Source organism: Urtica dioica, chromosome 7, assembly GCF_054948205.1.
Source record: "Urtica dioica subsp. dioica isolate 48M chromosome 7, U.dioica_male_clone48M_v1_H2, whole genome shotgun sequence".
NCBI lineage: Eukaryota > Viridiplantae > Streptophyta > Magnoliopsida > Rosales > Urticaceae > Urtica > Urtica dioica.
Window position 1 is genome coordinate 29,619,387 of NC_142762.1, and position 13,786 is coordinate 29,633,172.

The window sequence follows — 13,786 nt, forward strand, 5'->3', positions numbered from 1 at the left end:
GTTTCTAATTCGCTTGCGATGTTTTTTGGTTTCCCAGATTGTCTCGATAGAGCATCATGGTAGATCATCGTTTTCATTGTGTATTTAATCATGTGTAACTGTTTTGAAGTGTAGTAGCAAAATTGTTGATAGACCATAATAAAAGTAATTACATTGTTTATTTCTATATATTTTGGTTTATTTCAATATGGCCAAATTAAGATTAGATACTGTTAATTATGGTTAATTTTATGCGTACATGTTGAGTAAATCAATGCTCACTAGTCTTACCACCAGAAGCTGAAGTCATATCTCACTTGAATGTGAAAAGGAGGACATAAAAAGAGATCCTGCAAATTTTAAGCATCTTCCTTTTTTTTTTTTTTTTTTTTTTTGTTTACAATGAAGTTTGAATTTAAAATAATAATTTAGGTTGTGTGTGTGTGTGTTTTTTTTTTTTTTTTTTTCATATTTTGGAATTTTAATAATACAATGATTATTTTTTTATTTTTTATTTTGAAGTGCTTAGTAGTTTTATGATTCCTAACTAGTTGAAAAATATTATGTAGACAAAGTTTTGTAAGATAGATTATTACTAAGGTTGTATGTTTCTAACTTTGAGATTTTTCAGATCTTGAACCTGCATTCTATTTGAAATGAAAATAAACTCAAATTAACCACAATTTATAGAGTGTTGTATCATATTTCAAATCAATTTAAACTATACCTTCAAAAAACTACTAAAACGTAAAATTTAACATTGTATCTCACATAAAGAAAAACAACTACCAAATTAACAGCAATATACTCTATGAAGAGCTAGAAACACTGAATACGGGCGATTGTAATCTAAAATCTTTTATTAAATTGCGTGTGAGTAAAAATAAAGATTTGGTTAATTTTTAAATATTTTATCAAAGATTTCTTTCACTTTCACGTTGTGTCAAAGGATTTCAACAGATTCTAAGCATTTTTTTTTTCTATTCCATTATTTAGTAATGACTTTCCTTTTTATTTTTAAATTTTTTAAAATTTCAAACGTGGGATATTCATTTACACTACAATAAATATCACTTCTAAGCGTAAACCCAACAGCGACTATAAATGTAGTCGCCGGTCATTTTTTAAGCAGCGGCGACTACATATTTAGTTGCTGTAAAATTTCGACCCACTAAGCCCCACCTCGCCCAAATATAGCTTAATTTCAACTGCACCAGCGTTTTAGCCCCGTAAACACATAAACAATTCATTCCCCGCGTTTTCTCGACCTATGAATTCAATGGGTCTTGAATTCAATTGACGACGGAGAACAAATTTTTTACGAGCGCATCTCCGCGGCCTCTCCGCTCCGCCGTAGTGAATCCTCCTCTCGGTCGTTCGACTCCCTCGCCTTAACTCTGGCGACAGGACCATCCTCTGCATCTCTCACGCGGACAAAGATTCTCAGAGCTCTTTGGATTTCTCTTTGGCGATTGCCCAGACCACGACGACGAGGATTTCGCTTTCAGCTTTTGGTTCCTTCCCCACTGACGACCAGACTCCTTCTTCCCATTCATAGGTTTTTGTTTCCTTAATTGATTTTGCTATTACGGCTGATAGGGATTATGTCTCCATAACTAGTTATCTCTATGGATTCATGTTTAAGTTTTTGAAATCAAAATTGGAATTTGCTTATAAATTTGAGTAACAGAAAATCATAATTGGAATTCACCTTGATTTTTTTTTATTTGTGATAGTTGATTGTCGTTTCATCTTTTGACCGTCGCCGGAAGTCAAGAGATTTTCATCTTTTTCCACATATCTTGCTGATTAGGGGATTTTATATATTTAGGGTTTTTTTTTTATTTGGGGACTGATTAAATTATAACACACTCAAACTGTACTTGGAAATTCAGTTTACGCTGAATTGGTACTTGTTGTTCTTATGAGTTTTTCTTATATGATTTTCTGGATAATTGTCCTTTTAAATTGACTCTTTGTTTTATGAAACGTTGCTAATGAAAACTGAACCATATTGCTGCAAATAAAGGATTTTCTCCAACGATTTCGCAGACCGCAACGACGAGGATACTGATTTCGGTGTTTCGATTTCGTCCCCGACACCCAAACGCTTCTTATTCTGCTTCACTGGTCTTTATTTAATCTATTTTCAGTCTAACATTATGAAGAAATTTTTTAAAGAAATATCATCTACCTCTAAATGATATTTTAATCTCACTAGCAGATGAACATTTCTTTTTACTTAAAATGCATTTGTAGGGGGAAAAAGTGACTAGTTCAGCAAAATTGTATATCATAAGCCTATATCTCTATATATCTTTGTCTTTGATTACTGTAACTGGGCATTAACTAAAATTCCATGTACATAGATGAAATTGGAATTGGATTTCGCTCCAAATTTTGATAATTGTAGTTGGAAATACATAGTAACAAATGAATTGTGTTCCATGTAAATGAATTGTATTCCATGTACTTATAATAGGTTATCTCTAGTTCGTGAAAACGTTTCAACTTGAGTTTTATTCCTTGTACATCAAGTAACAAATGAATACATAGTATTTGAAATGTTGGAAAACTAGCCGTGAAACATGTTACTTACATGAACTCAAATCACAATGGCATTAGGTAGTTTTAAGTGGTACATTTTATAAACTGGCACAGAAATAGAAAAAGAAACTTTACATAGACACGCACATGGAGCAGAGATCATGAATTTCAGATAAACTCGAATACTGTTGTCCTCTATCTCACAGTTTCTGATGGAAGTTATTTGTCGAAGTTATCGATTTTGATCGGTGTAATGTCATCAGCAACCTCAAAGTGTCCGATTAACCTTGCAAAGAAGACCATTTGTTGTTCGAGTGTGAACTTAATGTTCTCAGCCTGTACAAAATACAAAATCAGCACCGCATTTATGGAAAAGAAACAAAATACCAATCTTTCAGCAATGAACATATATCCCAAAAAGGAAAAACAAACCTTTCGAAAACCATGTTGCTCTCCTTTGTACTCCACGAGAGCGACGGGCAAACCCTTCTCCTTAACCGCCGTGTATATCTTCTCCGCTTGATCAGGTGGTACAACCTAAGAAAAAAAAAAGCGATATTTAACGAATTTTTACCAATGTTAGTTAGGTTCTACATTCTTTTATACCCTGTCTTCCAGCCCTTGGAATATGATTAATGGGCACGAAAATTTGTTGACGGAGTTTATGGGTGATCTATCGTAAAAGGCCTGCTCGCTCCCTGAAAATAATTGTCTACGTCAAGAGAATCGCCACGATAAGAACAAACTTTTGATTTATTGAGATACAAACTCAATCTTATTACCAACGAGGTTATCTGGGTAGTGCGATTCGAATTTGTGAGTCTCAGCTCTCAGTAGTTTCAGATCAGCTATCTGTTCACATGGTACAAGAAATGCATATATAATATCCTAAACCTCGTGAAATTTCAAACAGGTCTCTGATACTTACGCCGTACAAGGAAGCACCGGCCTGAAAAGTGTCTCTAAAGGCAAGAGCAGCCAAGGTTGTATAGCCGCCGGCAGAGCCACCGGTCACACAAAGCCGATTTCCGTCTACCTTGCCCGAATCCACCTATGCAGAGCCACATGTTATTTATATGAGATTCAAGTAATTTTTCACAGAGAAAAATATATTGTCGGCATATCTGATACGAAGTAGACAGAATATGTTAGATACCAAATATTTCGCACAGCTGCAACAGTCATTTACATCCACGATCCCCCAGTTTCCCAACAATCGCTCACGATATTCTCTTCCGTACCCTGAAAAACCATACAGTCACAGTCAGAAAGCCAGAATTTTATCGGGAAATAAGGAACATTAAGTGCGTAAAATTTAATACACCCAGAATTCCATAGAGTAAGATCGGCGTAAAATATTGGAACAATGAATGTATTAAGAACTAGGAAGAACAAAACATATCATTGTAACAAAGTGCTTGCATAAAATGGAAAGAAAGAACGAAACCTGCGCTTCCACCGTAATTTACATCCGCGAAAGCCCAACCGCGACTTGTGTAATACTGAACGTTCAAATTCAGCATTCCACGTGTTTCTTGCGTTGGACCTCCTGCGAATAATTGAACAAGAAGAAAGAAGCAGTGTAAACTGTGAAGCACATTCAAGTTTAATTTAAGGCCTATACCGTAACGCACACATGTCAAATCGATGCAATTTACCGTGGCTTCTCACTAGCAGGGGAGGCCTCTCTTCCTGACTGCCTTGGTAATCGGGGTTTGACGGTGGGTAAAAGTATGCATAGGCAGTTTGACCAGGAACTTCCGTCGGAAATTCAATTATTTCAGGCGTGCTGACATATGATTTATATGTCAAAGAATCAGGCGACGATGACCAAACAATCTCGAACTCAACTGCTTTTGCTTTCTCAACATCCAGTGTCACCTGAACACCAAAGACAAGTAAATCAACTTAGAATAAGATTAAAAAAACGGAAACCTATGAAGAGAAAAATCCATTACCTTTGCTATAGACGATGGTTGAATCGCAGACGCTCCCTCGAGATACAGGAATTGCTTATCAAGAGTCTGCAAAGGAAGATACGCATTCGAATTTATAAGGTTCTAGAGCGAGGCCCTCGAGGCATTGGCACCACTGTAACGCTTCAAAGAGAGAGAGAGAGAGAGAGAGAGAGAGAGAGAGAGAGAGAGAGAGAGAGAGAGTACAATGTTATCTAAATCAGTGAAAGGGATGTCGATCAAAGATAGAGTGCTTTGAGATTCATCCAGTACCCCAAGATATGACCACCCTTTTTGCCTGACATGAGAGAATCCAAAGTTATATCAAGATTAGATAATAAATTCAAAGCCATTACTTGGCTGGCGTCTCAATTTTTACCTGTAGTTGCAGACAATCAAGTTGTTTCCCTCCCGACTCTGGACAAACTCGTAAGAATTAGTTCCATAGACCCACAACGGTTTTGAAAACTCCGCGTCCAAAGAATAAACTGATTCTACTGTGTTGCCATTCTCAACCTGTGAAAAAACAGTTGACCATGCGATGATCAGCAAATTGAATCTTTACCCATTGATACAAGGCATAAAAACTCGAGGCTTTACCCATTTATGAAGATTCCAAAACCCGCTATTCCGATCTGTGACGAAAAATAGTTCCCCTGCATAGAGTCATGATGAATAACGAAATGAATTGATGATCCAAGCAAAACGTTTTAGCTTCCAAACTTGTATATCCCAAAAAGGCTGTAAAAAATCTCAGTTCTTAATTGGACATTTGAACAAAAATAAAAAATAAAAAAATAAAAAATAATTTTTACGTACCAGTTGATGACCACTTGGGTTCAGTTGGAGCCTCGCGAATAGAAGGGTCAGAGCCGGCAATACAGACGCGCTTCTCAATAGCTCTACATAAAACCGTCTTTAAGTTTTGACTGAAAAGCACATCGATGGGGCTCAGAGGAGAAGAAACAAACGTGAATTACCCAGTTTCGGAAAAATATCCGACCCAGAGCTCCGTTTTGTCCCATGGCATGTTGGGATGACTCCACTCGATCCACGCCATTCGCTTGCCACTCGGGTCGATGTGAGGGAATGCGTAGAAGTCATTTCCTCCGATCAGTACCCGTGGCTCTGATTCATAGCATCACATTTTAGCCAAATTTGATCACGAAAAAAAACACTTTCGGTGAGATAACTTACCACGAATGCCGTCACTCCCAAACTCAACCGCAACGATGTCTGTGGTCGCAGCTGTACTGCTTTGGCGGCGATCTGCAAATCCCACCGATGCAATAAAGCTTATTTTTGTCGATGCTAAAACGAGTATGGCCATCTCAGGGACAACGAAAAATGTACCTTCACGAACGGTGACGAATCTATTAAAACGCGGATCGAACACTCCGTCGGCATAGCTGATCACTGGTCCTCCGTAATCCGGGGTGATCGGTTTGGGAGACGTGTCTGGATTTTTTTTTTCCGGTCAAAGATAAAGCAAAACTCTGCTTTAGTTCACACTCCAGTGCGCAAATCGCAGCGAATAAATGTTGGAAAATGAAAATACACATACTTGTGAGGTCGTTGAGGAACTGTATGTAAAGCCTCTGATCGTCGTAATTGGCGAAGACGAGGGTGTCGCCGGAGATTACCCTGAAGTCACCACCGCCGTACTCCTGGGCCAGCGTCCGGACCGAGAAGCCGACGGGAGTGACGTCCTCCGATGCTTCTCCGGGCCTTTCTGCCTCCCTCACCACTACGCCTCGTCTACATTTTGAACCATATACGTGAACAGCATTTATCATTGCTATTATGGGTAAGTTTTCTTGAAAAGAAAAATTATGTGTACCCTTCTTCTTCGGGACGAGTCTCGAGCCAGATGAGACGGCCGCCGGAGTCGACGGCGATACCGCCGAGCTGCTTCGAAGCTCCGGCGACGACGTCGGCGGTGATCGGAGACTTCCACGAGCCGTAGGGTGCGACGGTGAGCAGGGGTGAAGTCGCCATTGTTTGAGGGTTTAGAGAACGCTGGGTTTAGTTTTTTGACTTGCAAATTGCAATTGATTGTTGTGCAGGACACGACAATAATCGTCGTCATATATATAATATAATTTTAATTTTTAAAAATATAATATAATTTAGGAAAAATGAGACAAATATACCCTGTGTTTTAATGAAATGTTGAGTTTAACATTTGGTTTTCAAAAATATCGAGTTCATACCCTCTATTTAACTGACGAAATTATACCTTTTGTTTAACTAAAATGACACAATAATAGCCTGAAATAGACACAATTATACACTAAAGTAGTATACGGACAGATACGCATTTGTTTGTAAATGAACATAGATAAGGAAAATCAAATGCACACCAATGACTAAAGGTAAGGAAAGATAGGCACAAATGATGTGATCACCTATATTAGTTTAGGAGTAAGGAAAACGTGCGAATTTTGGTAGGCATTTATTTGATTTATTTGAGAACACACACACACACACGGGATAAAAGTTGCTCAAGGCTATTAGAATATGAGTATAAAACTCAAAAGTTGAGATCTCTAGACAATAATGATTTAATTCTAGAATTGGATGAAAGCACGTTGTGTGGAAACTTTTGATGACCGTAATATAGACCACATTCAATTTCGAGCAACTCATTGGCTCTTTCAAAAAACCTTTAAAAGTTAATGAATGAACCAAAGTGCTCGAGGACTACCAATCGTGATAAAAAGATGTATTAGTGTTTGTACCGCCAAAAGACTAACAAAAAACTCGAACAAAGAACCCAATACATGACTAAGCCATCTTTGGAATACAAAAACCGCAATAGAGTAGCGGATAAAGCATACACAAACTAATTGCACATAATACACTAAACAAAACAAAACAAAACCCCTAACATCAAGGGTAAAACATGCAAGTTCAACAAATTAAAAATTATTTATAATAAAACTAACTATCTTCTCTATAAAAATCACCACATAGGACAACAATCGCCATCAGCGCACGGAAAGGATCGCGGCGGAACGGGACACGGAGACGTATGAGGTAGGGGAGATGACGGAGATGGAGGCAGAATCCGGCGAGATGGAGACGGAATCCGGCGAGATGGAGGTGGAATCCGATGAGAGTGGCGTGAAGTGCTCCAAAAATGATGTTTTAAAGAAGATGACGGGAACCACCATCTCCCCCTAGATCGAGGAACCACCATTTAAATGAAGATATATCTAGATAAATTTTGCATAATAAAAACATTATTGCACTGATATACCGACTGTTTATTTATAATGACCATCCTATTATTCATAACATTCTTCTATTTACATGAGCATTATTAAAAATCTTACTACAAAAATTAAGTGGGATAAAATCCATAGGAAATTAAAAAAAGTACAATTGAACAAAGTTGCCCATTTTAATAAATTTTGTAGTTGACTCTTGATATCATGATGAAAGTTGAATTGATTAGTCTTTTTGTGATGAAATACGATGAGTTCTTGGTTGGAACAAATGTATTGGATATTTATATTAATATTATTCTTTTTCTTGATCTTGACTTAATAAAAAGAGTTTCCATGGGATTCGTTATGTCAATCATTCATTTTAAGAACACAATACATATCAAATGATGAGTAACGAGCATTTGTTTATAAGAAGTTATAAAAAAAATGAAAATACCTCACGTTAATATGTACCATGTAGGTACTCTTTCTGTTGTTGGCCCGTCTCGAACCGACAGGATTAAAAGAACCCTTTGAGCACGTGCCGTCGCCGAGCCGGACGCCTCGGACCTCACGATAGGAAGTCTCGGACCGGCCGGCCGTCCGACGCTCGTCCGCTCGGTTAGTCGGCCATCCGGACAGCAGTCCGCTCGGCCGGCCGGCCAATCGGCCGCTCGGCACTCGGCCAGTCGGCCATCCGGGCAGCAGACTCACGGCCGTCCAGCAGGCGCTCAACCATCCAGGCAGCACACCTCCCGGCCATCCAGCAGGCAGTCAGCCACTCGGCCAGTCGGCCATCCGGGCAGCAGACCTCCCGGCCGTCCAGCAGACGCTCGGCCACTCGGCCATCTGGGCAGCATTCCGCTCGGCCAGTCGGCCATTCAGCCAACGGCCGGCTGGCCACTCGGCCGTCCAACCTCTAAGGCATCACCGAGCTCTATAAATATGGAGCTTGGTCCTCACCGAAAAGTAATCCAATTCTCCTCGTGCTTGAGTACCCGAAACGCTGCTGAAACCTTAACTCACTCGTTTCACTCAACGCCAGCGACGAACCTCTAAACACCTCTACACTCCACCTCAATCCTCCTAATGTTGAGCATTAGAAAGGTAAACAGAGGCACCCTCTCTGTTTCCCCCTGTAGTTCACGTGTTTCCTCTTATTTCGGGTTTTCCAACGAACGTTATCGACGTTCGAAGCTAAGGGACGACTTGTGATACCAAGTCTGACACGATCAAACCCAAATGCGACTACTCGGTCCGACCTTAGGTAGAACCGTTTGAGGCTTCTCAATCGTTGTTCGGAAACGAGCGACAATATTTTGGTGCTAGAATGAGGGACTCGCGACTTTAGCAGCTCGTTCTTCCCTCCACTACATCTTATTCCGCATACACTTTTCAAGCTTGCCATCGAGAGATGAGCAAAGCGCCCATGGCCTCCGCTGCAGGCGACCCAAGCGGCCATGGCACCTGTGCCGTTAGTTCAAGGTACGCCTTCCGTCTATTCCGTCACAGGGAATTGGGGCGTTCGTCCCAAGGCGATGAACCAAGTCGTGATCCTCCTCTTCTTGACGATGATGGCGAGAGCCTCGTCGAGGAGACAAACCAAAGATTAGCCGAATTGTTAGCAAGACCCGGGGTGAATAAGGATCTCATCTCACGTCTCCTGGGCCACGAAGGTGAGGGCGAGGATTCGCAAGATCACGGCTACGTCGGAGACGAAGAGGTTGAAACATCCAAGATGGGTCAGTCGTTCACCCGATCACCGACTGTTTGCGGTCACAAGGGGGTACACCCTCGCTCAAGAAGATACCCTGGAACGTCTGTGTCTAGACACTAGGATTCGAGCAATTTCCACGAGCGCGCAATCTCGAGATCCCGAGAGGGACGTCTAGATTCACCATGCACATCCGACCTTCTCAAGGAAAAGATGGCGCAGATACCCGAGACGTCCGTCCACTACGTCCGGATGATCTTCCCACGCCGAGAGTCGTGGGAACCGCGAACAGGGATCTGAGAGATCGCCTCACATCCCGAAGGGAACCTCAAGGGGAAGACCTGAGGGAGAGGCTCAACAATCGCTGTGAGACCACCGGGGGAGTCACCTTGGGACGCAACCCGCACAACGTTGTTGACCAAGCGTCCAACGAAAGGCGTGTTGTCACACTCACGGCCCCGGCCGTCGGGCCCGTCAATGACTTTGACATGATAACGATGATCCAAAGTCTTCAAAACCAAATCCTCGAGATGTGAGAGTCGGGGCCAGGCGCTTATGGGCCACACAAGAGGGTGGAGATATCCTATTCTCCGTTCATCGCCCAAATTCCCACACGACCCTCCATCGAGAACTTCAAGTTACCCACGATCCCTCCATACGACGGACGGTCTGACCCCAACTTTCACATACAACATTATGAGACGTGGATGCTGATGCAGGGGCAGCCCGACGCCACCCTCTGCCAGGCCTTCAGCTTGACCCTCACAGGCTCGGGCTTCAAATGGTTCCGGAGTCTCAAGCCAGGCAGCATTGCATCCTTCCAAGCGATGAGAGAGGCGTTCCTAGCTAGATTCGCCATGCTCATGCATGGCACAAAGAAGCCAAAGTCCTACTTATGGACTATAAGGCAGGAGAGCGGCGAAACGTTGCGCGAGTACCTCGCCAGGTTCACGAAGGAATCGCATAAAGTCGAGGGCTTCGTCGACAAGAACGCCATCACTACTATAACCAAAAAGGCCAAGACGAGTGACTTCCTAAAGTCGATCGTGGGCAAAGCCCCGAGGGACATGGCTGAGCTAATGGTGAGAGCCAGGACCTACATGAGAATTGAAGACTACCTTAAAGGGCGGAAATGTGGTGATTATAGCAGCCGTCGTTGAGACGAGCGAAGCGGTGACCCCCCGAGTCGCAAAACAAAAGGAACAAGGTTAGCCAGGCCCCTAACGGCCGCCTTCCCCTAAGGTCGCAACAGCCCCTCGTCGACGACTTTAGAAGATCATCTTTCTCCCTACTCAACACTATGCCGGATCGAATCCTCACTCTCCACCGAGACAATCTAGGATCACCGGCACCATTGAAGAAGGATCCCGTGATGCGGGATAGAAGCAAGTATTGCGAGTTTCATCGAGATCATAGTCACGTGACCTCTGAGTGTTATCAGTTGAGACGACAAATCGAGGCGCTGATCCAAGACGGAAAGCTGAAAGAATTTGTCATTCGCGCCACAGGGGTGACAACCCCGACCGAGCGCCCGCCTCAGCAAGGAAAAGGAAAGGGGCCAGCCGCAATAACGGCCCCCGGAGCGAGAGACGAGCAAGCGAGCTCGAGTATGAATATTGTGAACACAATCGTGGGAGGGTTAGAGTATGGCGATTCTCACAACCAACGAAAGAAATATTTGAGAGCTGTCTCCCACGATAAAATCGCCCAAAGTATCAACCTTACGTACGTGCCACCCCCGTCCGTCTCGTTCGAGTCAATTTACTTCACCAAACTTGAGGTCAAGAGAGTCCTGCACCCGCATAACGATGCGATAGTCGTGACAACGACAGTCGCAAATAACATCGTTCGCAACATCTTAATAGATAACGGCAATGCAGTGGACATCATATTTAAGTCGGCCTTGGACTGCATGAAACTCGACGGAATAAGGTCCACACCCATCAAGACCCCCATCTACGAGTTCTCCGGGGAGAAGGTCTGGATCGAGTGGTCCATTGATCTGCCGGTGACTTTCGGGATGAGAGGCGACATCGAGGTCACTCGAATCGTAATGTTCCTCATAGTTGATGAGCCCACCGCGTACAACATGATCATAGACCGACCGACCATCATTGGCCTCAAAGCCATAACGTCGGTCTATCACATAATGATGAAATTTCCCACTGAGGGAGGCGTGGCTCACATGATGGGGGACCAGGCCATGGCAAGGTCGTGCTACGTCCGGGCCATGGATAGCAAAATGGTTGTCAACGAAGAGGAGCACAAGATGGTAAGCACGGTGTACTACCTTGGAGACGAGTTCCCGTGCGACATCAAGGAAGGATGCACATTCGGTGAGCTGGACCAATGAGAGGAAACGATGCATCACAGGGTGGAAATACCCGACGACCTTACGCCGTTCGTGTTGGATGATGCCAAGCCCGACCAAGTGGTCAAGATAGTAGCCCAGCTCCCAACTGACGTCAAGCTCGAACTCCCAGCCTTCTTGCGAGAGCATAAGGATGTCTTCGCGTGGGCACACACTGACATGCCAGGGATCGACCCCGAAATAATGGTGCACCGCCTCAATGATGAGAAAAGAATACCCGAGAGGGTACAACCAAGAAAAGCGTTCAACGGGGAAAGGATCTGGCCATTGGGGATGAAGTTGATAAGCTTCTCGCCGCCGCCTTCATCCGAGAGGCAGAACACCCTAAGTGGGTATCAAATGTGGTCATGGTAAAGAAACCAAATGGGAAGTGGAAGATCTATATCGATTACAAAGATCTCAATAAGGCCTGTCCAAAGGATAGCTTTCCTCTCCCGAGGATTGAACAACTCGTGGATGCGACGGTGGGCCACGAGTTATTAAGCTTCATGGATGCATATTCGGGCTACAATCAGATCCGAATGCATGCGGATGATCAAATCAAGATGACATTCGTCACCAATCGCGGCATTTACTACTACAAAGTCATGCTGTTTGGCTTGAAGAACGTATGCGCAACTTATCAACGACTGGTGGAGGTATACGTGGACGACATGCTCGTCAAAAGTTTGAAGATCGGAGACCATGTTTATGACTTGAATGAAATGTTCGCAATCTTGCGGCGCTACAAAATGAAGCTCAACCCCAACAAGTGTGCATTTAGGGTCGAGTTGGGAAAGTTCCTTGGGTACATGGTGAACAAGCGAGGGATCGAGGCGAATACCGAGAAAATCAAGGCGGTCTTAGAAATGAGATCACAACAAAACGCGAAAGAAGTCCAAAGCTTGGCCGGCAAGATCACGGCCTTGACAAGGTTTGTATCAAAGGCAACAGACAAATGTCAACCCTTCTTAATGCGAGAAGGCGTTTCGAGACATGAAAACGTACTTCGCCACGCATCCGTTCCTCTCCAAACCTAAGGACATCGAGCCATTGTTGCTGTTTCTAGCTCTGTCCGAGAAGGCCACTAGCGCGGTCCTCATAGAGAAGAAGATCGGGTACAATGGCCCATCTAGTACGTCAACAAGGCACTCCTCGATGCCGAGACACGCTATCCGGAGATTGAAAAGCTATCCCTCACCTTGGTCATGAGCCTACGAAAGCTACGACCGTACTTTCAAGCGCATCAGATCATTGTGCGTATAGGGCATCCAATAGAGAAGGCATTGCAAAGGGGATCCTCGACTAGAATGGTGATACGGTCACAAGAGTTAGCGAATATGGAATCACATTCCAGCCTAGGACGGCGATGAAGGGGCAAGCCTTTGCCGACTTTGTACACTACTACAAATACAGTTTTTCGGTGCGGATGACTTTTGGGTGCGACTTTTCGCACCTAAAAGTCGCACCAAAAATTACTTTCGGGTGCGACTTTTCGCACCCAAATGTCACTGAAGTAACCTCAAAATTTCGCTGATTTTTTTTTAATTTGGGTGCGAAAAGTCGCACCCAAAAGCTCATCATACCTTTGGGTGCGACAAAGTCGCACCGAAAAGTCCAAAACATTTCTAAAAATTTAGCGGGATTGATAAAGTCCAAAAAATTCCAAAACATTTCGCTGATTAGAAGAAGAAGGGAAAGGAAAGAGAAGAAGAGAAAAGAAAAGAAGAAGAATGGGGTTGAGTGGCCGAGAGAGAGAGAGAGAGAGGTGGAGCGAGAGAGTGAGAGATAGAGACAGCAGCCATCGAGACCGAGCACCATCTTGCGCGCGCGACCGAGAAGAAGCGAGCGCCGCCGCGAGCACGCCGAGGACGCTGGCCGAGAAGGGATCGTCGAGGAAGAAGGGAGAGAGCGCCGAGGAGACGTGATTCACAAACAAGGTGAGATAGGATTTCTCCCCCAAATTGGAATTCGATTTCTAGGGTTTAGAATTTGGATTTCCGAATTTGATAGTTCTTGGGTTTGATTT

General features: G+C 43.4%; 2 protein-coding genes across 2 annotated transcripts; one reads left to right on the forward strand and one right to left on the reverse strand.

The window, feature by feature from the left end:
* Positions 1–2,452: 2,452 nt before the first annotated feature.
* On the reverse strand, positions 2,453–6,539 carry LOC149390711 (peptidase uncH-like). The gene is made up of 18 exons (XM_089621290.1): positions 6,322–6,539; positions 6,046–6,239; positions 5,835–5,939; positions 5,679–5,750; positions 5,462–5,609; positions 5,301–5,383; positions 5,082–5,137; positions 4,861–4,997; positions 4,689–4,779; positions 4,485–4,550; positions 4,185–4,407; positions 3,974–4,075; positions 3,683–3,768; positions 3,455–3,577; positions 3,309–3,378; positions 3,133–3,224; positions 2,959–3,063; positions 2,453–2,862 (listed from the first exon to the last, which is right to left on the reverse strand). The coding sequence occupies exons 1-18, from the start codon at positions 6,477–6,479 to the stop codon at positions 2,746–2,748; spliced, it is 2,028 nt and encodes a 675-aa protein (XP_089477416.1). The 5' UTR covers positions 6,480–6,539; the 3' UTR covers positions 2,453–2,745.
* A 4,168-nt stretch (positions 6,540–10,707) lies between these two features.
* On the forward strand, positions 10,708–11,760 carry LOC149390712 (uncharacterized). Its single transcript, XM_089619842.1, has one exon. It carries the CDS (start codon positions 10,708–10,710, stop codon positions 11,758–11,760), a length of 1,053 nt encoding a protein of 350 aa, XP_089475968.1.
* Positions 11,761–13,786: the final 2,026 nt, after the last annotated feature.